General features: G+C 38.3%; 2 protein-coding genes across 12 annotated transcripts in view; one reads left to right on the top strand and one right to left on the bottom strand.

Annotated features, from left to right (window-relative positions):
• The window catches only part of ALG6 (ALG6 alpha-1,3-glucosyltransferase), a 148,264-nt gene that overhangs the window by 3,375 nt on the left and 118,285 nt on the right, over positions 1-26,604 (bottom strand). The window lies entirely within an intron of this gene.
• ITGB3BP (integrin subunit beta 3 binding protein) overlaps positions 1-26,604 on the top strand; it is a 91,533-nt gene that overhangs the window by 22,637 nt on the left and 42,292 nt on the right. For all 10 annotated transcript variants that reach the window (XR_011257647.1, XR_011257645.1, XR_011257650.1 and 7 more), the window contains one exon: positions 13,857-13,992. Coding sequence is in view for 7 of the 10 variants with exons in the window: in XM_069593532.1 (XP_069449633.1) it covers positions 13,857-13,992 (136 nt within the window). In the remaining 3 variants the exon portion in view is untranslated. The remainder of the gene's footprint in view (positions 1-13,856; positions 13,993-26,604) is intronic.

Below are 26,604 nucleotides of genomic sequence, written 5' to 3'. Positions count from 1 at the left end.
GGGCTGTAGTTTTTTTTTAAGGTATTTATCTGGTTTTGCTATCAGAGTAATGTTGGTCTCATAGAATGAGTTAGAAAGTGTTCCCTGCTTTTTTATAGAATTTGAGAAGAATTGTTGTCACTTCTTTAAATGCTGGTAGAATTCACCAGTGAAGCTCTCTGGCGTTACAGTTTTCTTTTTAACAAGTTTTCTGAATTAATCTAATCTCTTTACTTGCTTTTAATGTGTTCCAGTTTTCCATTTCTCCATGATTCAGTCCTGGTGGGCTGTGTATTTTGGGGAATTTGTCCACTTCATCTAGATTAGCTAATCTGTTGGCATACAACTGTTCATAGTATCCCCTTATAATCCCTTTTATTTCTCCAAGGTTGGTTATAATATCTGCCCCCTCATTCCTGATTTTAGTAATTTAAATCTTATTTCTTTCTTGGTCAGTCTAGATAAAGGTTTGTTGGTTTTGGTTTTTTTTTTTCCCCCAAAGAACCAACTTTTGAATTCATTGATCTCTTTCTTATTTTCCATTTCGTTTGCTTTCACCTTAATATTAATATTTTTTTTTCTTCTAGTGTCTTTGGGTTTAGTTTATTCCTTTTTTAATTTCTTAAGTTGGAAGTTTAGGTTATTGATTTGAGAGCTTTCTTCTTTTTTTAATGTGTTTAAATTCTTCTCTGAGTACTACTTTCCATCCCATAAGTTTTTATATATGTTACGGTTCATTTTCATTTTCCTCAATATGTTTTCTAATTTCCTTTTTGATTGGTTGTCTAGGAATATGTTATTTAATTTCTATAAATTCATTTTCCAAATGTCTTTATATTTTTAATTTGTAATTTTATTCTATTGTGATTAGAAACTGTTCTTTATGTGATTCTACTTTTTTTCCACATTTACTGAGTGTTTTGTTTGTTTGTTTGTTTTTTTTTGCTGCTTAACATATCTTCTCTCCTGGCTAATATTACATGGGCACTTGAGAAGAATGTATTTTCTGCTGTTGTTGGATGGAGGGCTCAATAGATACGTGTTAGGTCTAATTGGTATATAGTATTGTTCGTCTTCTGTTTCCTTGCTGATTTTTGTCTAGTTGGTCTATCTGTTATTGAAAATGGGACATTGAAGTTTCCAGCTATTATTTTTCTTTTTCTTCCTTCAGTTCTATCAGCTTTTGCTCCTTGTATTTTGGGGCTCTCTTGTTAGATGTGTGTGTGTGTTTATAATTTTTTTTGTCTTCTTTTGTTTCAGTATCAGTAAGTCTTTATTCATTGAGTTTTCTTGGCGAGAAGAGGAAAGGGAAAAAGGATCAGCATATAGCAGAAACATATAGTGAAGTATTGCAGAAAGGAAGAAAGTACCCAGTACAGCCAGGAACACACACTGCTGATAGTCACCAAAGGTCAAGGGAGCTCAGTTTTCTCTAGTTCAGGAATGAGAAGAAGGAGTCAGGGGAAGAACAAAGAGGATCAGGCTATCCTTCCTTCCCTATAAATTCAAGAACTGGCACAAAGCTTTGGTGTCTAGTATTAAAACATGGAGTTGTTAATTTGTCCATCTCTTATTAAACATAAATTTCGACTTAAGTTTTTTGTATCTGCCTAAAAGCAGGTCAGGAAGCAACAGTTAGAACTGGACATGGAACAACAGACTGGTTCCAAATAGGAAAAGGAGTACGTCAAGGCTGTATATTGTCACCCTGCTTATTTAACTTATATGCAGAGTACATCATGAGAAACGCTGGACTGGAAGAAACACAAGCTGGAATCAAGATTGCTGGGAGAAATATCAATAACCTCAGATATGCAGATGACACCACCCTTATGGCAGAAAGTGAAGAAGAACTAAAAAGCCTCTTGATGAAAGTGAAAGAGGAGAGTGAAAAAGTTGGCTTCAAGCTCAACATTCAGAAAACGAAGATCATGGCATCCGGTCCCATCACTTCATGGCAAATAGATGGGGAAACAGTGTCAGAGTTTATTTTTGTGGGCTCCAAAATCACTGCAGATGGTGACTGCAGCCATGAAATTAAAAGACCCTTACTTCTTGGAAGAAAAGGTATGAACAACCTAGATAGTATATTCAAAAGCAGAGACATTACTTTGCCGAATAAGGTCCGTCTAGTTAAGGCTATGGTTTTTCCTGCGGTCATGTATGGATGTAAGAGTTGGACTGTGAAGAAGGCTGAGTGCCGAAGAATTGATGCTTTTGAACTGTGGTGTTGGAGAAGACTCTTGAGAGTCCCTTGGACTGCAAGGAGATCCAGCCAGTCCATTCTGAAGGAGATCAGCCCTGGGATTTCTTTGGAAGGAATGATGCTAAAGCTGAAACTCCAGTACTTTGGCCACCTCATGCGAAGAGTTGACTCATTGGAAAAGACTCTGATGCTGGGAGGAATTGGGGGCAGGAGGAAAAGGGGATGACAGAGGATAAGATGGCTGGATGGCATCACTGACTCGATGGATGTGAATCTGAGTGAACTCCGGGAGTTGGTGATGGACAGGGAGGCCTGGCATACTGTGATTCATGGGGTCGCAAAGAGTCGGACACAACTGAGCGACCGAACTGAACTGAAGAGCTCCTGAGTGACTTAAATATACATTCGTCTTCCTCTCTTGGTTTCCCACCCCTTCTTTCTATATGAAAACCTCCCATTTCTCCTCTCTTAATAGGAAATTAAGTAGATTTGGTTCATTCATATACCAGTGTAAGTTTTGACATGAATCATTTCAAGGAGTAGTCTTGACTCAAAAGGTTTGGCACAAGGAATGACATTCTTAACATCTTCAGGTTATTTTACACAAATCATTCAAAAGTTTTGCAGATACTCAAGAATCACATGAGTATGTCTGTGTAAGGTAGGAGTCAAGGTTTTAGGAAAAATCTGGTTTAAAACAGGAAATAGAGAAAGGAGAAAAAAGTATGACCCAAGGCTTTCACTTTTTTCCTCTTTGTTGTTATTGTTTAGTTGCTAAGTCATGTCTGACTCTTTGTGACCCCTTGGACTGTAGCCCACCAGACTCCTCTGATAATGAAATTTCCCAAGGAAATACACTGGAGTGAGTTGCCATTTCCTTCTCCATTTCTTCAACTTTAGTGAGATATAATTGATCAAAATATAAGATATTTAAAGTGTACGATGTGATGATTTGATTTCTAGATTGTGAACATGTATATTCATTGTGTATACATATGTGTATGTGTGTCTTTTTATACACACACACATTGTGAAAGGATTGTTTCCATCTATTAATCCATCTATAACTTCAACTTTTTCTTTTTCTTTTTTGGTAAGAACATTTAAGTTCTACCCTTCTAGCAGATTTTAGTTACAATATAATAGTGTTATTAGTTATAGTCACCATGCTGTCCATTAGATCGTCAGACCTTATTTATCTTACAATGAAAGTTCGTACCCTCTGTTCCTCCATCTCCCAGTGACTAAAAACCGCTTTCCTACTGTCTGTTTCTGTGAATTAGACCTTTTTATTTTCTTCACATATAAATGAGACCGTGAAGTGGTTTGTTTTTCTCTCTCAGTGCATTTCACTTAGCACTAATAACAGAATTTCCCACTTTAAGAAGAGCAGCCTTAAGATGATGTTTCAGATCCCTTTGGCTGCTGAACAATCCTCTGAAAGATACTTCATATTTTTTCTTTTGATACAAAAGAAAGTTGTAAAAAAAAAAAAGTTATATACAATTAAAACCCAAAAGCACATTTGGAAACATCAATACATTTACGTAGTCTGTCACATAACAGTCACCAAATCATTAGCTGCCAAGCTTTACAAATCCCAGACAGTTATTTAAATGGATGGAAAATTAGCAAATGAAAAAATGTTCAGTGTTATTCGTCATTGAAAATACAATTTAAAACCACAAAGTGATACCATTCCCACTCACTAGAATAGCTAAGTTCAGTTCAGTGTCTCAGTCGTGCATGACTCTTTGCAACACCAGACAGGAGCACACCAGGCTTCTCTGTCCATCAACAACTCCCAGAGCTTGCTCACGCTCATGTCCATTGAGTTGGTGATACTGTCCAACTATCTCACCCTCTGTTGTCCGCTTCTCCTCTTGCCTTCAATCTTTCTCAATATCAGGGTCTTTTCAGCTGAGTCACTTTTTCACATCAGGTGGCCAAAGTATTGGAGTTTCGGCTTCAGCATCAGTTTTTCCAATGAATATTCGGGACTGATTTCCTTTAGGATAGACTGATTTCATTTCCTTTCAGTCCAAGGGACTCTTGAGAGTTTTCTCCAACACGACATTTCAAAAGCATCAATTCTTTGGTGCTCAGCTTTCTATATGGTCCAACTGTCACATCCATACATGGAAAAACCAATGGCTATGTCTAGATGGAACTTTGTTGACAAAGTAATGGCTCTGTCTTCTGATATGCTATCTAGGTTGTCATAGCTTTTCTTCAAGAAGCAAATGTCTTTTAATTTCATAGCTGCAGTCACCATCTGCAGTGACTTTGGAGCCCAAGAAAATAGTCTCTGTTTCCATTGTTTCCCCATCTATTTGTCATAAAGGGATGGGACCAGATGCCATGATCTTAGTTTTTTGAATGTTGAATTTTAAGCCAGCTTTTGGAGTGTCAGACCACTTCAGTATTTTTGCCATGAGAACCTCATGAACAGTATGAACAGAATAGCTAAATAACAAAATCAAAACAGAATGACTTTAAAAACCAACACAGGAACGCCTAAAACAATCTAAGGATTGGTGAGGATGTTCAGCATTTAGAGCCCTCATTTATAGATAGCAATTTAAAAGGATATAAACACTGTGGGAAAGGAGTACCTCGAGGCTGCATATTGTCACCCTGCTTATTTAACTTATATGCAGAGCACATCATGTGAAACGCAGGGCTGGATGAAGCACAAGCTGGAATCAAGGTTGCCGGGAGAAATATCAATAACCTCAGCTATGCAGATGACACCACCCTTATGGCAGAAAGCAAAGAGGAACTAAAGAGTTTCTTGATGAAAGAGGAGAATGAAAAGACTGGCTTAAAATTCAACATTCCAAAAACTAAGATCGTGGCATCCGGTCCCATCACTTCATGGCAAATAGATGGGGAAACAATGGAAACAGTGAGAGATTTTATTTTCCTGGGCTCCAAAATCACTGCAGTTGGTGACTACAGCCATGAAATTAAGACGCTTGCTCCTTGGAAGAAAAGCCATGACAAACCTAGACAGCATATTAGAAAGCAGAGCCATTACTTTGCTAACAAAGGTCCGTCAAGTCAAAGCTATGGTTTTCCCAGTAGTCATGTATGTGAGAGTTAGACTGTAAAGAAAGCTGAACACCGAAGAATTGATGCTTTTGAACTGTAGTGTTGGAGAAGACTCTTGAGAGTCCCTTGGACTGCAAGGAGATCCAACCAGTCCATCCTAAAGGAAATCAGTCCTGAATATTCATTGGAAGGAGTAATACTAAAGCTGAAACTCTAATACTTTGGCCGCCTGAAGCAAAGAACTGACTCATTGGAAAAGACCCTGATGCTGGGAAAGATTGAAGGCGGGAGAAGGGGAATGAGAGAGGATGAGATGGTTAGATGGCATCACCAACTAGATGGACATGAGTGTGAGCCAGCTCTGGGAGTTGTTGATGGACAGGGAAGCCTGGCAAGCTGCAGTCCATGGTGTCAAAAAGAGTCGGACACAATTGAGCGACTGAACTGAACTGAAACACTTTGGAGAACTATTCAGCCTTTATTTTATGTATACAAAATAAATCTATAGCCATCCTGTAGCCTAGCAATTTTACTCCTGGACTTTCCAGGTAAATAAAATCATATAGCCACAAAAAGACATACAAGAATGTTCTTAGCATCTTAATTCATAATAGCCTCTAACTGAAAACAGTTGATATTTAGGACTCTTTTAGGAACCTTAGGCCTAAATTGTGAAAAATCCCTGAGACAGCTGGTATTTTAAATTTTCTAATTAATTCCATAAGTACTAGTGATGCATAGTATCTTAGGTGCATCATTCCAATAACTGGGTTAGCCAGTATAAGGTTATAAAGAATTGTCTCCATTAGCTACCCTAGTTTTTCTTTTGCTTCTGGTTGTCCAAATACCTACAGTACCTGTATGTTAAACATTTCAGTGATAGCATAGGCTAATATTTCATAATAATAGTAGCAGACCCATTATATCCCATATTTCATCCTGAAAGAACCCTAGGTTGGTACTTTTTAGACTGTTTATAATAGGTAAAAATCAATAACTCTTTGGTAGAATATGTTTTAAACAAGGTGACGAAGCAGGCTACAATTTGTGAAAGAACTTAAGAAAGGATGTCACATATTTTTGAAATTATGGAGAGAACATTCATTTCTCTCGTTCTGGGCAGAAAAATCAATGCTCAAATTTTAGTTTTGCTAATATACAAGGTTTGACCTCCTTACAAAAAAGTACAGTGACATTTGAACTAAGTAGGCCAAGTCCTTCAATGTTTGGGGTTTGGCAAAATGGAAATTCTTAAATGGATTCTAGGATCATCTTCAGAGTTTAAAAATTAGGTTAAACTTCGAGAGAATAGAACTTAAAGAAGTGTGATTCTGGGTAAAGAATCCACTTGCTCAGTGGTAAAGAATCCTTGCCAGTGCAGGAGACACAGGCTTGACCCCTGGTCTAGATCCCACATGCTGTGGAGCAAGTAAACCCGTGTATCACAACTATTGAGCCTGTGCACTAGAGCCTGGGAACCACAACTGCTGAAGCCTGTGGGCCTAGAGCTGGTTCTCCGCAGCAAGAGAAGCCACTGCAATGAGAAGGCCTCACACTGCAATGAAGAGTAGCCCCCACTTGCTACAACTAGAGGAAAGTCCGCTCAGCAACAAAGACCCAGCACAGCCAATAAATAGAAATAAAGAAATAAAATTATAAAAAGTTTATACATTTTTGTCTGTAAGTAGAAAGATACATATAAATATGCAGAATATTTAGTGGGATAGTAGAGAAAGGTAGATTTTCTTTTTTCCAGTATATTACCATTATATGGGCTTCCCAGATAGCACTTGTGGTAAAGAACCTTCCTGCCAATGCAGGAAGTACAAAAGACTCAGGTTCAGTCCCTGGGTTGGGAATACCTGAATTAGAAAACAGCAACCTGCTCCAGTATTCTTGCCTGGAATCCATGGGGAGAACTCTGGTGGGCTACAGCCCAACGGGCTGCAAAGAGTTGGACGTGACTAAGCACACACACACATTACAATTGTGGACAGACATTTTCCCTCGTAATCAACACAGATCACAAAAAGCTAGCAAAGGAGAAGCCTTAGTATTTTTAAGGTGAGGACAAAAATTTTATATATACACACACGTGCATGCACATGTACACACAACGAAGATTGATTTTGCAAAAGCTAGAAAATTGTTTTCAAGGAGAAATATATGATCTACAGTTGCAATGCTTAGATATTTGGCAATTGGAAAAATAATTTTTGGTGAAAATAGGAAAACAGATTGACATCAATGTACATTAGCGTAGTGACTTTCATTTCTTGTACATACACTGTGAAATAGTTCTGGGCAATAAATTCTTAGAAAAGTGGGGTTGGATTGGATAAATGTCATAGTTTATGACTGAATACATATAAACAGGTGAAAACTCAAGGTAGAGAGGTAATAATAGCCACCTGATCAAGAGACTTAAAACCCTTTCACCTTATGAAAAAGATTGCTTTAGAGCTATAACTTGATATTATAGTTTGATTTTTTTTAAAGATATTGGTTACATTTGTGGCTACAGTAGATATAGAAAATAAAGAATAGAATGCCTTTTGTTCCCCCAATAGAAAGAAGTATCTATCCTTTAAAATCTTAACTGTAAAAAAATAATTGATACTATAGATTCTGGAACTAATACCAAAATTATTGGAAAAGGTAACATAGCTACTATTTCTGCCATGGTGTCTTAAAGAATAGTTGACAGTAGAGAATTATATAACTATTTCAAGTCAGCAACCAAGCTAAAGTGTAATTCTACAATGTTTGCAACATATCATGACCCTTTAGACATTTCCTTTATCCCCCAAATCCACCCTTTGCTGTCCATTTCATCTCTACATTTCAGGTTTTTCATACCTTTTGTTTTCACTCATCTAAGCCTCACGCTTCCTTCTCACAGGAATCATGTGAGATTACTGCAGACTGTTTTGATTTTCCCTCTTCAAATTTCTATAGCACACATACTATCTTTAGAACTGTCTCTGCTGTTTATGAGGCCAGGAAATTTGTTTCATTCCTGTATGTACATTAGCTAGCCAGATGCTGGGTGGTAAGTAAGTATTATAGAAAACAAGTTTAAAGGGAATTCAGAACAGGGAACAATTAATAGTGTGATGATGAGTATTTAGAGAAAGTGGATTATGAGTGAGGGACCAAACAGTGAAAGATTAGCTGAGGCCCAAATGAAAAAGATGGCTTAAAACTCAACATTCAGAAAACTAAGATCATGGCATCTGGTCCAATCACTTCATGGCAAATAGTTGGGGAAACGAAACAGTGAGAGACTTTATTTTGGGAGCTCCAAAATGACTGCAGATGATGACTGTGGCCATGAAATAAAAAGATGCTTGCTCCTTGGAAGGAAAGCTATGATCACCCTACACAGCATATTAAAAAGCAGAGACATTACTTTGCCAACAAAGATCCGTCTGGTCAAAGCTATGGTTTTTCCAGTAGTCATGTATGGGTTTGAGAGTTTGGACCATAAAGAAAGCTAAGTGCCAAAGAATTGATGCTTTTGAACTGTGGTGTTGGAGAAGACTCTTGAGAGTCCCTTGGACTGCAAGGAGATCCAACCAGTCCATCTTAAAGGAAATCAGTCCTGAATATTCATTGGAAGGACTGATGCTAAAGCTGAAACTCCAATACTTTGGCCACCTGATGCAAAGAACTGACTCTTTAGAAAAGACCCTGATGTTGGGAAAGATTGAAGGCAGGAGGAGAAGGAGATGACACAGGATGAGATGGTTGGATAGCATCACTGACTCGATGGACATGGTTTGAGTAAGCTCCAGGAGTTAGTGATGGACAGGAAAACCTGGTGTGTTGCAGTCCATGGGGTTTCGAAGAGTTGGATACAACTGAGTGACTAAACTGAACTGCACTGAAATGTGAATAGCCTAAGTGACTGGGATTATGCTGCTGCTAAGCTGCTAAGTTGCTTCAGTCGTGTCTGACTCTGTGACCCCGTAGATGGCAGCCCACCAGGCTCCCCCATCCCTGGGATTCTCCAGGCAAGAACACTGGTGTGGGTTGCCATTTCCTTCTCCAATGCGTGAAAGTGAAGTCACTCAGTCGTGTCCGACTCTTCGCTACCCCATGGACTGCAGCCTACCAGGCTCCTCCGTCCATGGGATTTTCCAGGCCAGAGTATTGGAGTGGGGTGCCATTGCCTTCTCCAATGGAAAATCCCATACCCCCAGGCTAAAGAAATTATTAGTAATTGCTCTACTTGTAGACCCCTACATCTTCGACCTATCGCACAAGGTATTAATCCTCGTGGTTTGCAACCTAATGAACTGTGGCAAGTGGATGTAACTCATTGCGCTGAACTTTCTCCATCTTCTTTCTTCAATGTCTGTATCGACATTAATTCTTCTTTTATTTGGGTCACACCTCTGCAGTCTGGGACTATAGGTGTCATTTAATAATGTATGAATGAACACATGAATATATTTTGAGTGGAATGATGTGGCTAAGTTTATTGGTCTGTTCCTTTTGAATCATCCATTCATCATACATTTTTTAGTTCTAGACAACAAAAATGAAAAAATTTATTTTCAGAAACATAAATCCTAGTGGAATATACAGAAATGTAAAGAATTATTAGAATTCACTAACTCCAGTAAGACGTATACACAAGGTCTATGTAAACACAGAGCAGGAAGCTGCAGAGAGGATTTATTTAGAATAGGTCAAATTCTCAAAGGCCTTATATGCTATACTCAATTGTCTGAACATTATTTTGGTTATCATTAGGACGTGTGTCAGAGCAACTTTGTGAAGTTGAAGGACAGCACTAACTCTTCCAGGGATTTTCCTGTGGGTCTTACTAAGAAAACTGCTGAACATTTCTCTTGCCTAGCCCTGTAATTATCCTTCAAGTTCTGCTCAGTTCAGTCGCTCAGTTGTGTCCGACTCTGTGACGCCATAAACCGCAGCACGCCAGGCCTCCCTGTCCGTCACCAAGTCCCAGACTCCAGCCAAACCCATATCCATTGTGTCGGTGATGCCATCCAACCATCTCATCCTCTGTCGTCCCCTTCTCCTCCTGCATTCAGTCTTTCCAGGCATCAGGCTCTTGTCAGATGAGTCAGCTCTCCGCATTAGGTGGCCAAAGTATCGGAGTTTCAGCTTCAACATTAGTCCCTCCAATGAACACTCAGGACTAATCTCCTTTAGGATGGACTGGTTGGATCTCCTTGCAGTCCAAGGGACTCTCAAGAGTCTTCTCCAACACCACAGCTCAAAAGCATCATTTCTTTGGTGCTCAGCTTTCTTCACAGTCCAACTCTCATATCCATACATGACCGTTGGAGAAACCATTGCCTTGACTAGACAGACCTTTGTCGGCAAAGTAATGTCTCTGCTTTGGAATATGCTGTGTAGGGTGATCATAACTTTCCTTCCAAGGAGCAAGTGTCTTTTAATTTCAGGGCTGCATTCACCATCTGCAGTGATTTTGGAGCCCAGAAAAATAGTCTGACACTGTTTCCACTGTTTCCCCATCTATTTGCCAAAAAGTGATGGGACCAGAGCCATTATCTTAGTTTTCTGAATGTTGGGCTTTAAGCCAACTTTTCACTCTCCTCTTTCACTTTCATCAAGAGGCTTTTTAGTTCCTCTTCGCTTTCTGCCATAAGGGTGGTGTCATCTGCATATCTGAGGTTATTGATATTTCTCCCGGCAGTCTTGATTCCAGCTTGTGTTTCTTCTAGTCCAGCGTTTCTCATGATGTACTCTGCATATAAGTTAAATAAGCAGGGTGACAATATACAGCCTTGCCGTACTCCTTTTCCTATTTGGAACCAGTCTGTTGTTCCATGGCCAGTTCTAGCTGTTGCTTCCTGACCTGTATACAGGTTTCTCAAGAGGTAGTTCAGGTGGTCTGATAGTCCCATCTCTTTCAGAGTCTTCCACAGTATATTGTGATTCACACAGTCAAAAGCTTTGGCATAGTCAATAAAGCAGAAATAGATGTTTTTCTGGAACTCTCTTGCTTTTTCGATGATCCAGCGGATGTTGGCAATTTGATGTCTGGTTCCTGTGCCTTTTCTAAAACCAGCTTGAACATCTGGATGTTCATGGTTGACATATTGCTGAAGCCTGGCTTGGAGAATTTTGACCATTACTTTACTAGCGAGTGAGATGAGTGCAATTGTATGGTAGTTTAAACATTCTTTGGCATTACTTTTCTTTGAGATTAGAATGAAAACTGACCTTTTCCAGTCCTGTGGCCACTGCTCAGTTTTCCACATTTGCTGACATTGAGTGCAGCACTTTCACAGCATCATCTTTTAGAATTTGAAATAGCTCAACTAGAATTTCATCACCTCCACTAGCTTTGTTCATGGCCTTCCTAAGGCCCACTTGACTTCACATTCCAGGATGTCCAGCTCTAGGTGTGTGTGAGTGAACATGCCATCGGGATTATCTGGATCTTGAAGATCTTTTTTGTACAGTTCTTCTCTGTATTCTTGCCACCTCTTCTTCATATCTTCTGCTTCTGTTAGGTCCATACCATTTCTGTCCTTTACTGTGCCCATGTTTGTGGGAACTGTTCCCTTGGTATCTCTAATTTTCTTGAAGAGATCTCTAGTCTTTCCCATTCTGTTGTTTTCCTCTATTTATTTGCATTGATCACTGAGGAAGGCTTTCTTATCTCTCCTTGCTGTTCTTTGGAACTCTGCATTCAGATGCTTATATCTTTCCTTTTCTCCTTTGCTTTTCGCTTCGCTTCTTTTCACAGCTGTTTGTAAGGCCTCCTCAGACAGCGATTTTGCTTTTTTGCATTTCCTTTTCTTGGGGATGGTCTTGATCCCTGTCTGCTGAACAATGTCATGATCCTCCGTCTATAGTTCATCAGGCACTCTGTCTATCAGGTCTAGCCCCTTAAATCTATTTCTCACTTCCACTGCATAGTCATAAGGGATTTGATTTAGGTCATACCTGAATGGTCTAGTGGTTTTCCCCACTTTCTTCAATTTAAGTCTGAATTTGGTAATAAGGAGTTCATGATCTGAGCCACAGTCAGCTCCTGGTCTTGTTTTTACTGACTGTATACAGCTTCTCTATCTTTGGCTGTAAAGGATATAATCAATCTGATTTCGGTGTTGACCATCTGGTGATGTCCCTGTGTAGAGTTGTCTCTTGTGTTGTTGGAAGAGGATGTTTGCTATGACCAGTGTGTTCTCTTGGCAGATCTCTGTTAGCCTTTGCCCTGCTTCATTCTGTACTCGAAGGCTAAATTTGCCTGTTACTCCAGGTGTTTCTTGACTTCCTACTTTTGCATTCTAGTCCCCTATAATGAAAAGGACATCTTTTTTGGGTGTTAGTTCTATAAGGTCTTGTAGGTCTTCATAGAACCGTTCAACTTCAGCTTCTTCGGCATTACTGGTCAAGGCATAGACTTGGATTACCGTGGTATTGAATGGTTTGCCTTGGAAACGAACAGAGATCACTGTGTTGTTTTTGAGACTGCATCCAAGTACTGCATTTTGGACTCTTGTTGACTGTGATGGCTGCTCCATTTTTTCTAAGGGATTCCTGCCCACAGTAGTAGATATAATGGCCATCTGAGTTAAATTCACCCATTCCAGTCCATTTTAGTTCGCTGATTCCTACAATGTCAGTGTTCACTCTTGCCATCTTTTGTTTGATCACTTCCAATTTGCCTTGATTCATGGACCTGACATTCCAGGTTCCGATGCAATATTGCTCTTTACAGCATCGGACCTTGCTTCTATCACCAGTCGCATCCACAGCTGTTGTTTTTGCTGGGTGTTGTTTTGCTTTGGCTGCATCCTTCATTCTTTCTGGAGTTATTTCCCCACTGGTCTCCAGTAGCATATTGGGCACCTACCGACCTGGGGAGTTCCTCTTTCAGTATCCTATCATTTTGCCTTTTCATACTGTTCATGGGGTTCTCAAGGCAAGAATACTGAAGTGGTTTGCCATTCCCTTCTCCAGTGGATGACATTCTGTCAGACCTCTCCACCATGACCCGCCCGTCTTCGGTGGCCCCACATGGCATGGCTTAGTTTCACTGAGTTAGTTAGACAAGGCTGTGATCCATGTGATTAGATTGGCTAGTTGTCTGTGATTGTGGTTTCAGTCTGTCTGCCCTCTGATGGCCTCTCTCAGCGTCTACCATCTTACTTGGGTTTCTCTTACCTTGGACGTGGGGTAACTCCTCTTGGCCGCTGCCCCTGACCTTGGACGTGGGGTAGCGCGGCGGCTGCAACGGCACACGAGTGCTCGTGTGCCGTTGCAGCCGCCGCGCTCATGCTGACAGCAAATGTCATGATGTAACTGGGAGAGTTGGCCATCTCTACTTGCTTGGAAATACCATCTCAGAAGGTAGCAACCCTTCAGTGTTAAAACTTCATTCATAATCATTAGATTGAGATACCCTAATTAGTATGGAGACCTGAAAAATGTGCATACCTTGAAATACCAGTGTTCACTTTGAAGATAGTAATGGTGTATATTTAAATCAAAAAAGAAAGAGCAGAAAAAAGAGTATTTGTTTGAATTTTTTGAGTTTTTCAAATGTATTTCCGAAGGTCTGTAACTAAACATAATATATTTGTCCCAAATTAATATTTATTTCTAGTCATTTGATTCTCCTAAAATCACAAGGAAGAAAAGTGCTGCAGCCTATTCTCCAACAACTGGAACCTGTCAAATGAGCCCAATTGCTTCTCCCACAAGCTCAAAAGAACAAGAAAACAGAAATGGACCGTCAAATGGTTAGTTGAACATTCTTTTCTGCTTATTGTGAGATTTTTTTCTAGGTATTGGTTAAATTGGAATTTTTATTTAATAATACGTGAATCCTGCAGCAGCTTATTTTTGTCTTTTTTAAAGAATTCAACATAGAAAAGACTAGAATATAGGTAATACTTTGGACATAAATGTAAACTCTAGGCAGTTACATTAAAATGGTGCTGTAGATTTTGTTACCTTACTTTCCCATCCATTAAATAGAAATTATGGCCTGACTGCCTTCAGCCACTATCAATTATAATAGTATAGCCCCTTAACAAGTTAACAAGCTATCCATCATGTGCATAAATTAGAGGGTGCATAATTCAGGTAATACACTATGTTTTAAGAATAATACTTCTAAATGTTATTTTTATTCATGTTGTCCATTTAGTTTTATCCACATTTCCTGTGTCTTTATGGCTTGTTTATTATATTTCATTCTCTTCTGTTACTATTTTAAGTGCACTTGCAAAAGGTTTATATAATTACTGTTAGAGAATAATCTAACTTTAATATGAAATTCTTTATTTTAAATTGTTGTTAGTTTAATTTTGACCATACATCTTTCTTATCCTCTGGTAGTTTATTGCTAAAATATTCATTTAAAAGATGTAGGAATCTAGATTTCATAGGCTTAATTTTTAATATTGTATAAAAGTCGTGAATCAGTGACATGTCAAGTTTTTATAATATGAAATACTAAGTAGGCTGAAATTTTTTTTTTTAGGCTTAAATTTAAAAGAATATATTTTAGATATACTGTGATTAGCCTGATTCATACTTATTGTAAAACATTCGAGTGCTAAGTATATACTGGAAGCTACAGAGAAACAAAGAAGTCTCCTCATTTTACCTAATTTGTTGTAATGAAACCTGTAACGAGATCTTAACTTTTGAATGACTTTAATCAGGTGCTTCTTAATCTTAAAGCTATCACTGTTAAGTTTGCTTCAAAAATACATGAAGATGTATATGTTTTCTTCAAGCTCTATAGTTCTGTGTTGTTGTTTTTTTCTTTAATTCATTTGATACACCTTTTGTTTAAAATTAAAAATTAGTGCCTTAGATATGAAACATCTCTATACTGAAATGTGAATAGATATTAAGTGGATACATACTTAATTTCCATATTGAAATTAAATATGGACTTAAGGGAACACTTCTTTTGCCCATAAAAAGATTGGTCACATGATCTCAGTTGACATTTAAGTGGATAATTATCACCGGTTATAGTACTTGGTAAGCTCTTTTTTGAAAAGTCATATAGCAAGAGTTCCTGGGGTGCTGGTAATATTCTATTTCTATATGATGGCTATGCTGGTTCACTCTATAATTATTCATTAAACTGTACATATGTGTTTTATGTATTCTTTGATATATAGTTCTCACACAAGTCTCAAAATAGAATTCTGCCTAGGATCTTATAGCAGATTATGTCATTTGTAGTCATTATATTGATTTTCCTAATATGTCATCTTATTGTATTTTAGAAATAGAAAAGCTTGAATCTTACAACGTAAGTTCTAAATGAAATTATAACTTCTGTTAACAGTGTTACTTTTTAAGTATTGTACAAAACACAAGGTACAATTTAAATAAGCACTTCTGCTTAAAGCACATTTTCAAAGACATTTTAGGTGCTCTTCCCATCACTCTTAGGATATAGTGCAAAACTTTATCATGACTTTTAGGGTTATATGTCATTTAACACCTGATATCTCATCTGTCTCATTTATTCTCCTGCCCTTCCCATGTTTACAGTACTTCAGCCACTCTTACTTTCTGGCTATTTGTCAATCATGCTGAGCCTGTTGCCACCACAAGAACTGTACTTGCACTTCTTTCATCCTGGAATATTCTTCCTCCAGGTATTTATATGTGCTTTCTATGTTCAGTTGAATTACATACTATGTGAACAGGTGGCAATATTAAATTTAAATTTATTTACAGTTATAAAAGGAAAAAATCTAGATCTGAGTCTTCCCTCTACTTAAATTCTACATAGTCTTCAAATGGAGTGACTGCTTCCAGTTTATACAGTGAAGATACACCTACACACACACACACACTCTCTCTCGTCATCGTGTATATTGGTTACGTTTACGTATGGTTGTGTGTGTGTCGTTATACTGCCCTACCCCTTAGTAGGGGTCATCCCCATCCCTGCTGTTGCTGCTGCTAAGTTGCTTCAGTCGTGTCTGACTCTGTACGACCCCATAGATGGCAGCCCACCAGGCTCCCCTGTCCCTGGGATTCTCCAGGCAAGTACGACTTGGCAAACTTTTCCAAAGTAGTATCCTTTTTAGAGGAGAGAAAAGATGGTAAAATTTTCTGTTCCTTTACTCCTAAGAATGCTTCTGGTTTTTAATAGTTGGGGTGGAAGGATAAATACCAAATTTGCATAGTCAAAGAAAGTACTTGTAAAATAGACAATAGATGTGTAGAAATCACCCCAGATTGGAGCAGTGTCAACAGCATAGACAGATACACAGATGGAGTATATGATAAAACAGTAAAGAAAAGTAATGGATAGAATAAACTCCAACCTATGTCAAATAGGAGTTCTACAATAAAGAGAAAAAGGAGCAGAGGCAGTAGTCTAAGATATACGGACTATCAGGTTTTCATAGTTGAGGAAAGATGGGAATTTCCAGATTAGAATAACATGCTTTGTCTGAGCAGGATGAATTAAAACAAATTCACACCTAATCATATCATAATAAAACTGCAGAACATCAAAAACAAAGAGAAAACTTCAGCAACTGGCTGACATTAGACTTCTCATAAGTAGTTATAGACTGCAGCAGGAAATGGAATAACACCAACTGAAAATCACATCTGAATTTTTCATTCAGGAACTAAGAATGAAGTAACGGTATTTTTATTCAGTCTGAGAGAATTAACCATTCACAGATACTCCTTGAAAGATTATTAAAGAATATTCTTCTGTGCGTACATGCTTATAACTGAGCCTCAAATAAAGGAATGGAATGCAAAGAGCAGTGGTAAAATAATAAATTAGCAAGCATGTCGGTAAATCTGTAAACCTAGTTATAACAATGTGGTTACCAATCCTGCTGACCATAAAGCAAAAGAGTGGGTTAAAAACAAGTACTAATAGACCATAAGAGCTTGGAAGATATATGTGGAAGCAGAAAGGAATTACAAATTTAAGGTCTTTGTAATCTTCAGGGAGAAGATGGAATATCTGTCAGTTGAACTTTTAATTGTGTTTTTGTTTACTTCCCTTTAAAATGCGGAAAATAACATCTACCTCAGGATTATTGTAAGAATTAAAAGAATTAACATACAAAAAGTACTTAGAACAGTGACTGGCATATAGTGAACTGAAGTGGCGCAGTCGTGTCTGACTCTTTGGGACGGCATGGACTGTAAGCCTACCGGGCTCCTCTGTCCGTGGGATTTTCCAGGCAAGAGTCCTGGAGTGGGTTGCCATTTCCTTCTGTGGGGGATCTTCCCACGGATCAAACCCGGGTCTTCCACACTGTAGACAGATGCTTTACTGTCTGAGCCAGCAGGGAAGTCCTGGCATAGAGTAAGTGTTCAATACATATTTTCAGTTCTGTTCAGTCACTCAGTCGTGTCCAAATCTTTGTGACCCATGGATTGCAGCATGCCAGACTTCCCTGTCCATCACCAACTCCTAGAGCTTACTCAGAGTCATGTCCATTGAGTTGGTGATGCCATTCAACCATCTCATCCTCTGTCATCCCCTTCTCCAACCCACTTCATTCTTTCCCAGCATCAGGGTCTTTTCCGGTGAGTCAGTTCTTTGCATCAGGTGGCCAAATATTGGAGTTTCAGCTTCACCATCAGTCCTTCCAATCAATATTCAGGACTGATCTCCTTTAAGATGGACTGGTTGGACCTCATTTCAGTCCAAGGGACTCGCAAGAGTCTTCTCCACCACCACAGGTCAAAAGCATCAATTCTTTGGTGCTCAGCTTTCTTTATAGTCCAACTCTCACATCCATACATGACTACTGGAAAAACCAAGGCTTTCACTGGATGGACCTTTGTTGGCAAAGTAATGTCTCTGCTTTTTAATATGCTGTCTAGGTTGATCATAGCTTTTCTTTCAAGGAGCACGGGTCTTTTAATTTCATGGCTACAGTCACCATCTGCAGTGATTTTCAGTTCAGTTCAGTTCAGTTGCTCCGTCGTGTCCAACTCTTTGCAACCCCATGAATCACAGCACGCCAGGCCTCCCTGTCCATCACCAACTCCCGGAGTTCATTCAGACTCACGTCTATCGAGTCAATGATGCCATCCAGCCATCTCATCCTCTGTCATGCCCTTCTCCTCCTGCCCCCAATCCCTCCCAGCATCAGAGTCTTTTCCAATGAGTCAAGTCTTCACATGAGGTGTCCAAAGTACTGGAGTTTCAGTTTTAACATCATTCCAAAGAAATCCCAGGGTTGATCTCCTTCAGAATGGTCTGGTTGGAAATCCTTGCAGTCCAGGGGACTCTCAAGAGTCTTCTCCAACACCACAGGTCAAAAGCATCAATTCTTCAGCACTCAGCTTTCTTCACAGTCCAACTCTCACATCCATACATGACCATTGGAAGAACCATAGCCTTGACTAGATGGACCTTTGTTGGCAAAAAAATGTCTCTGCTTTTGAATATACTATCTAGGTTGGTCATAACTTTTCTTCCAAGGCGTAAGCATCTTTTAATTTCATGGCTGCCGTCACCACCAGCAGTGATTTTGGAGCCCCCCAAAATAAAGTCTGACACTGTTTCCACTGTTTCCCCATCTATTTGCCAAAAAGTGATGGGACCAGATGCCATGATCTTCTTTTTCTGAATGTTGAGCTTTAAGCCAACTTTTTCACTCTCCTCTTTCACTTTCAACAAGAGGCTTTTTAGTTTCTCTTCACTTTCTGCCATAAGGGTGGTGTTATCTACATATCTGAGGTTATTGATATTTCTCCCGGCAATCTTGATTCTACCTTGTGCTTCTTCCAGCCCAGCGTTTCTCATGATGTACTCTGCATATAAGTTAAATAAGCAGGGTGACAATATACAGCCTTGACATACTCCTTTTCCTAATTGGAACCAGTCTGTTTTTCCATGTCCAGTTCTAACTGTTGCTTCCTGACCTACATATAGGTTTCTCAAGAAGCAGGTCAGGTGGTCTGGTATTCCCATCTCTCTCAGAATTTTCCACAGTGATTTTGGAGCCCCCCAAAATAAAGTCTGTCACTGTTTCCATTGCTTCCTCATCTGTTTGCCATGAAGTGATGGGATGGGATGCTATGATCTTAGTTTTCTGGATGTTGAGTTTTAAGCCAGCTTTTTCACTCCTCTTTCACTTTCATCAAGAGACTCTTTAGTTCCTCTTTGCTTTCTGCCATAAGGGTGGTGTCATCTGCATATCTGAGGTTATTGATATTTCTCCTGGCAATCTTGATTCCAGCGTGTGCTTTATCCAGCCTGGCATTTCACATGATGTACTCTATATATAAGTTAAATAAACAGGGTGACCATATCCAGCCTTGACATGATTCTTCCCTGATTTGGAACCAGTCTGTTCCATGTCCATTTCTAACTGTTGCTTCTTGACCTGCATACAGATTTCTCAGGAGGCAGGAAAGGTGGTCTGGTATTCCCATCTCTTGAAGAATTTTCCAGTTTATTGTGATCCACACAGTCAAAGGCTTTGATGTAGTCAATAAAGCAGAAATAGATGTTTTTCTGGAACTCTCTTGCTTTTTCAGTGATCCAACAGATGTTGGCAATTTGATCTCTTGTTCCTCTGCCGTTTCTAAATCCAGCTTGAACATCTGGAAGCTTTCTGTTCACATATTGTTGAAGCCTGGCTTGTAGAATTTTGAGCATTACTTTGCTAGAGTGTGAGATGAGTGCAATTGTGTGGTAGTTTGAACATTCTTTGGCATTTCCTTTCTTTGGGTTTGAAATGAATACTGATCTTTTCCAGTCCTGTGGTCACTGCTGAGTTTTCCAATTTTGCTAGCATACTGAGTGCAACACTTTTACAGCATCATCTTTTAGGATTTGAAATAGCTCAACTGGAATTCCATCATCTCCACTAGCTTTGTTAGTAGTGATGCTTCCTAAGGCCCACTTGACTTCATATCCCAGGATGTCTGTCTCCCAGTGAATGGTCATGCCATTGTGGTTATCTGGGTCATGAAGATCTTTTTTGTATAGTTCTTCTGTGTATTCTGTACACCTCTTAATATCTTCTGCTTCTGTTAGGTCCATATTATTTTCATTCTTTATTGTGCCCATCTTTGCATGAAATGTTCCCTTGGTATCTCTAATTTTCCTGAAGAGATCTGTAGTCTTTCCCATTCTATTGTTTTCCTCTATTTCTTTGCATTGATCACTGAGGAAGGCTTTCTTATCTTTCCTTGCTATTCTTTGGAAATCAGCATTCAAATGGGTATATCTTTCCTTTTCTCCTTTGCCCTTAGCTTCTCTTCTTTTCTCAGCTATTTGTAAGGTCTCATCAGACAACCATTTTGCCTTTTTACGTTTCTTTTTCTTGGGGATGGTCTTGATCCCTGCCTCCTGTACAGTGTCACAAACCTCCGTCCATAGTTCATCAGGCACTCTGTCTATCAGATCTAATCCCTTGAATCTGTTTATCACTTACACTGTATAATCGTAAGGGATTTGATTTAGGTCATACCTGAATGATTTAGTGGTTTTTCTTACTCTCTTCAGTTTAAGTCTGAATTTTGCCCTAAGGAAATACATATTTTAGCTGTTTTTATGAACATTATTATCAAAAACATCGTATGATTTATTATAAAGTGGTAGAAAGAACAGTAAATACTAGCTTCTTTTAAAAAACTAAGAGTTCGTATAAGAGTATGAATATTAATATAGACCAAAATAGTTACTATGACAAAAAGGGCTTTATTGCAAATAATAGAACTTTTTATGTAACGAAAGAATGAAAGATTGACTACCAGAAACGGAATCCTGAACCGATGTGCATGAAAAATAAAAACTCAAGCAAAACGTGACAAAATAGGACAATATTACAAGGAGAAACTCACAAGTCCTTAATCATAGTAGGCTATTTTTTCAGAAACTGATAAAATAGATTTTAAAAGTTTGGAATGATAGAGATGGTTTATGTGTTTGTTTTTATTGTCATTCAAACAATACTTTTTCTTCCAGTTTTATTGAACTATAATTGACATACTGTTTAAGATGTTCAACGTAATGATTTGACTTAGGTACATCATGAAATGATTATCACAGTTAGTTTAGTGAACATCCATCACCCGTTTCACTTTTCTGTTGTTCTTTAGTCTCTCAGTTGTGTCCTACTGTTTGCTACCCCATGGACTGCAGCATGCAGGCTTCCCTGTCCTTCACCATCTCCCAGAGCTTGCTCATTTCACATAGATATAAATAAAAGGAAAAAAATTTTCCCTGTGATGGGAGCTGTTAGCTTTCTCTCTTAACAGCTTTCATATATAACATACCACAGTATTAATTACATTCATCATGTTGTATGTCACATACCTTGTACTTAGCTGTCTTATGACTAAGGTTTGTACCTTTTGACTACCTTCGTCTCATTCCTCCTTCCCACTACTATGTGCCTCTAGTTGTATTGTATAGTGGCTGCACCAATTTATATTCCCACTAGTAGTGCATAAAGATTGTCTTTTCCCCATATCCTTGTCAACACTTGTTGACTCTTCTCATTTTGATAATAGCCATTCTGACCACATATGAGGTTTTGATTTGTATTTCCATGATTATTAGTCATTTGAGCATCTTTTCATGTGCCTTCTGGCTGTCTATATATCTTCTTTGGAAAAATGTCTGTTGAGACCCTCTGCCTGTTTTATAATCAGGTTGTTTGGTTTTTTGATGTTGAATTGTTTTATGTTCTTTGTATATTTGGGATATTAACTCCTTACTAGACATATCATTTTGAAATATCTTTTCCATTCAGTAGACAGTAGTTTCCTTTACTATGCAAAACTTTTTTAGTTTGATATATTTCCATATATTTATTTTTGCTTATGTTTCCCTTGCCTGAGAAGATAATATCCAAAAAGAATATTACTAAGTCAGATGTCAGAGATCTTACTGCCTATGCTTTCCTCTAGAAGTTTTATGGTTTTAGGTCTTACATTGGAATCAGAGTGTGAAACTCCAGTTTTGTTCCTTCTCAAGACTGTTTGGATATTTGAGTATTCTTTTTGTTATAAAGTATAAAATATTTAGAATTGAGTGATAATAAAAACATGTCAGCACGTAGAGGAAAAAATTTATACCTAAACATGGCATGATAATGAAAGCATTCATAGTAGATTTACATTATCAGTGCATATATTTTTAAAGGATGACTAAAAACTAACAAGCTGAACATTGAACTCAGAAAGAAAAAGAACAATAGAACAAACCATAGAAAGTAGAAGGAAATAAGAAAAATATAAACCAAAAAATATTACATAGAAATGGTTCAATTAAAAGAATAATAGGATCTCATTCACCCCTTAGCCTACAGACTCCAACTTAATCTGCAATAACTCTTTTAGAAAAAAAATTTTAGTGTGTGACACCTTAGGCAAGTAATTTTAAACCTCTCTGGGCCTAGGTTTTCCTCAATTCTTAACTTCTGATTTGGGACCAAAAGATCCCTGAGATGTGCCAAGTGTAAAGTATATTTATTAAGAAGCAGCGTGATACTGGCCTAAACCTGCTTGAACTTTAATTTATTAGTAAATAATCATAGCAGCTTGGCTAATAGAATGATCTTTGTAGTTAAATGGCTGGATTTAGATCCTGAATGTACCACTTACTAGCACTGGAGCTTCAGATAAATTTTATGACCATTCTGTGCATTTGTTGTCTCATCTGCAAAATGGGAATAAGAATGACTATCTCAGAGGTGTGCAGATTGACTAGTTAATATAACATTTAAAACAGTGCCTAGCCCTAAAGGCACTTTTTAACTGTTAGCCATCATCATCACCATTGATTATACTTCTAAACATTATTATCTATCGAAAGATATCTTCATTAGTTCAAGAAAGGGCTTCTGGGAGCCTTACCAGAAAGTCCAAATAGAATTTTTAAAGCAGTCCCTATTCAGTGATATTACATTTATCACTAGTGTTTTGTGAAACTACATTTAAAGGGAATCAAGTACACAATTATTGGAGAAGTAAATGGCAACCCACTCCAGTGTTCTTGCCTGGAGAATCCCAGGGACAGGGGAGCCTGGTGGGCTGCCATCTATGGGGTTGCACAGTTGGACACGACTGAAATGACTTAGCAGCAGCAACACCAAGTACACAATTATTAATCATATATAGCGTAGCAAGGAAGAGCACGTAGAATCCATAGTACTTTCAGTTCAGTTCAGTCACTCAGTCATGTCCTTCTCTTTGCGACCCCATGAATCGCAGCACGCCAGGTCTCCGTGTCCATCACCAGCTCCCGGAGTTCACTCAGACTCAAGTCCGTCGAGTCAGTGATGCCATCTAGCCATCTCATCCTGGGTCGTCCCCTTCTCCTCCTGCCCCCAATCCCTCCCAGCATCAGAGTCTTTTCCAATGAGTCAACTCTTCGCATGAGGTGGCCAAAGTACTGGAGCTTCAGCTTTAGCATCATTCCTTCCAAAGAAATCCCAGGGCTCATCTCCTTCAGAATGGACTGGGTGGATCTCCTTGCAGTCCAAGGGACTCTCAAGAGTCTTCTCCAACACCACAGTTCAAACGCATCAATTCTTCAGCGCTCAGCCTTCTTCACAGACCAACTCTCACATCCATACATGACCACAGGAAAAACCATAGCCTTGACTAGACGGACCTTAGTTGGCAAAGTAATGTCTCTGCTTTTGAATATACTATCTAGGTTGGTTATAACTTTTCTTCCAAGGAGTAAGCGTCTTTTAATTTCATGGCTGCAGTCACCATCTGCAGTGATTTTGGAGCCCAAAAACATAAAGTCTGACACTGTTTCCCCATCTATTTCCCGTGAAGTGATGGGACCGGATGCCATGATCTTCGTTTTCTGAATGTTGAACTTTAAGCCAACTTTTTCACTCTCCTCTTTCACTTTCATCAAGAGGCTTTTTAGTTCCTCTTCGCTTTCTGCCATAAGGGTGGTGTCATCTGCATATCTGAGGTTATTGATATTTCTCCCGGCAGTCTTGATTCCAGCTTGTGTTTCTTCTAGTCCAGCGTTTCTCATGATGTACTCTGCATATAAGTTAAATAAGCAGGGTGACAATATACAGCCTTGACGTACTCCTTTTCCTATTTGGAACCAGTCTGTTGTTCCATGTCCAGTCCTAACTGTTGCTTCCTGACCTGCATACAGATTTCTCAAGAGGCAGGTCAGGTGGTCTGGTATTTAGTGTATGTTAATTGCTAATAAAATGGAATGAAATAAGGAAAAGTGATTATTAAATAAGTGGAAAACTCTTGGTGTGGTAGAGTCCACTCAGTAGTCTTTGATAACTGATCCAAATGTTATTCTTTGAGACATTAAAATTCCTCCTATTTAACAATTGAAATGTCTGTTATTTAAAAGCATAATTCCTGGGTGCTTCTCTGATGGCTCAGTGGTAAAGAATCTGCCTACCAATGCAGGATACCCAGGTTTAATCCCTGATCTGAGAAAGTCTCACATGCCTCAGAACAACTAAACCTGCGCCATAACATTTTTTAAAAATTTATTAATTGAAAGATAATTGCTGTGCAGAATTTTATTTGTTTCTGCCAAACATCAGCATGAATCAACCACAGATATACATATATCCCTTCACTCTTGAACCTCCCTGTCATCTCCGTCCCTATCCTACCCCTCTAAGTTGTTACAGAGCCCTGGCTTGAGTTCCCTGAGTCATAACAGCAAATTCCCATTGGCTATGTATTTTACATATAGTACGGTAAGTTTCCATGTAACTGTCTCCATACATCCCATCCTCTACACCCTCAGCCCCATCCCATGTCCATAGGCTGTTCTCCATGTCTCTCTTTCCATTGCTGCCCTGCAAATAATTTCGTCAACTTTTGCACCAGTATTCTGGAGCCCAGGAACTGCAACTACTAAGCCCTCGAGCCGTGACTGCTGAAGCCTGTGTGCCCTAGAGCCCATGCTTCACAGCAGGGGAAGCCACCACAGTGAGAAGCCCTCGTGCAACTAGAGAGTATCCCCAGTAACTGCAACTAGAGAAACAAAGACCCAGCGCAACCAAACATAAGTATATAAAATTATATATATATAAAAGAAAAACAAAACGTAAGCCCTTCCATGAGAAGATTGAAATTAATGCTAAATCCCCTTACAATAATCAGAATGCTTAGAATGACCTTAAACACCTGGTAAAAATTCAAATAAATCAGTCTTTGCTATATCTCACCTAGCACTACTGACTGCTTGTGCTAAAAATGTGAAAAATAATTACAGGTTAAAAGAACAAAGTAATATGACAGAGCTTTATTGAATGGAAATAGCTTAATTCAAAATTCAGGAAGTTAGTATTAATCTTTAGGCAAAGATTAATTCTGTTTTATGAAATAAAAGTATATTATATAGTTTTCATTTGTGGTTTTTCTATTAAAAATACTTTTTTTGAGAGATAGATTTTAATGAACTTATTTCCCCAAAGTTCTCTAAAATCATAAGTAAAATATTATTACTCTTTTCCCCATTCATCTTTTATTAAATAAACTGTTAACCATATTGACTTATTCTATTTGGAATTTAAGGATACCAACAAATCAAATAATGAAAAGTTAAGAGAGGTAACTAGGACTTTAGCAAAATTTCTAGACCACAGGTTTTTCTGTTTGGGGCACTAAAGACTATTATGAGATAAAAATTTAGTTGTGACAGAATTTTTTGAGAAAAGGCCTAAGTTCCAAAGTAACAACGAGGGAAATTATTGTTAAAGTAGTTTCTGAACCACCTCTGTCAATGAAATTATAAATTTCCTCTAGAAATAGAAGCAAATGAGAGTAATGGAGTACAAATTAAATGAAGAAAAAAATGTAAACCAGCAATGGGTAGTCTGTTCCAGACAATATATTTTTTAATGTGTTAATAAATCACGCTTAAATTTTAAAGAAGTTGCCTTCATGTTATCTGCGTATTTGATTTCATCTGGAAGTATTGGATCCTCCTGCAGCATTATCTAGAACTATGCCATCCAGTACATGTACATGTTAAACATGTGGAGTGGGACTGATCTGAATTGAAATGTGTTATAAGTAAGAATACACACCAGATATTAAAATCTTAGTTTGGAAAAAATAATATAATAATTTATATAGATTGTGGGTTAATATAAGAATATTTGAGTATATTGGGTTAACTCAAATATTCAAATTTGACTTTCCTTTTAAAAAAATTTTGTTAGTAGATTTTAAATTAATAAGTGGCTCATATTTTATTTCTTTTGGAGAGTGTGAGCTTGTTTTTCATGGTGCATTGTACCAAAACATTTTTTAGAAAAGTAGTAACTGCCAGTTGTTGAGCAAATGGAACTATATTAAAATGTGTAGTGTGAGAAGGTGCCAATGTTTGTACAAGATAAAAAGTGAATTTTCGTCACTGATTT

The sequence above is a fragment of the Ovis canadensis genome, chromosome 1 (genome assembly GCF_042477335.2).
Source record: "Ovis canadensis isolate MfBH-ARS-UI-01 breed Bighorn chromosome 1, ARS-UI_OviCan_v2, whole genome shotgun sequence".
Taxonomy (NCBI): Eukaryota; Metazoa; Chordata; class Mammalia; order Artiodactyla; family Bovidae; genus Ovis; species Ovis canadensis.
The sequence above is the reverse complement of the archived record's forward strand: the minus strand, read 5'-3'. Positions and strand labels throughout refer to the sequence as shown.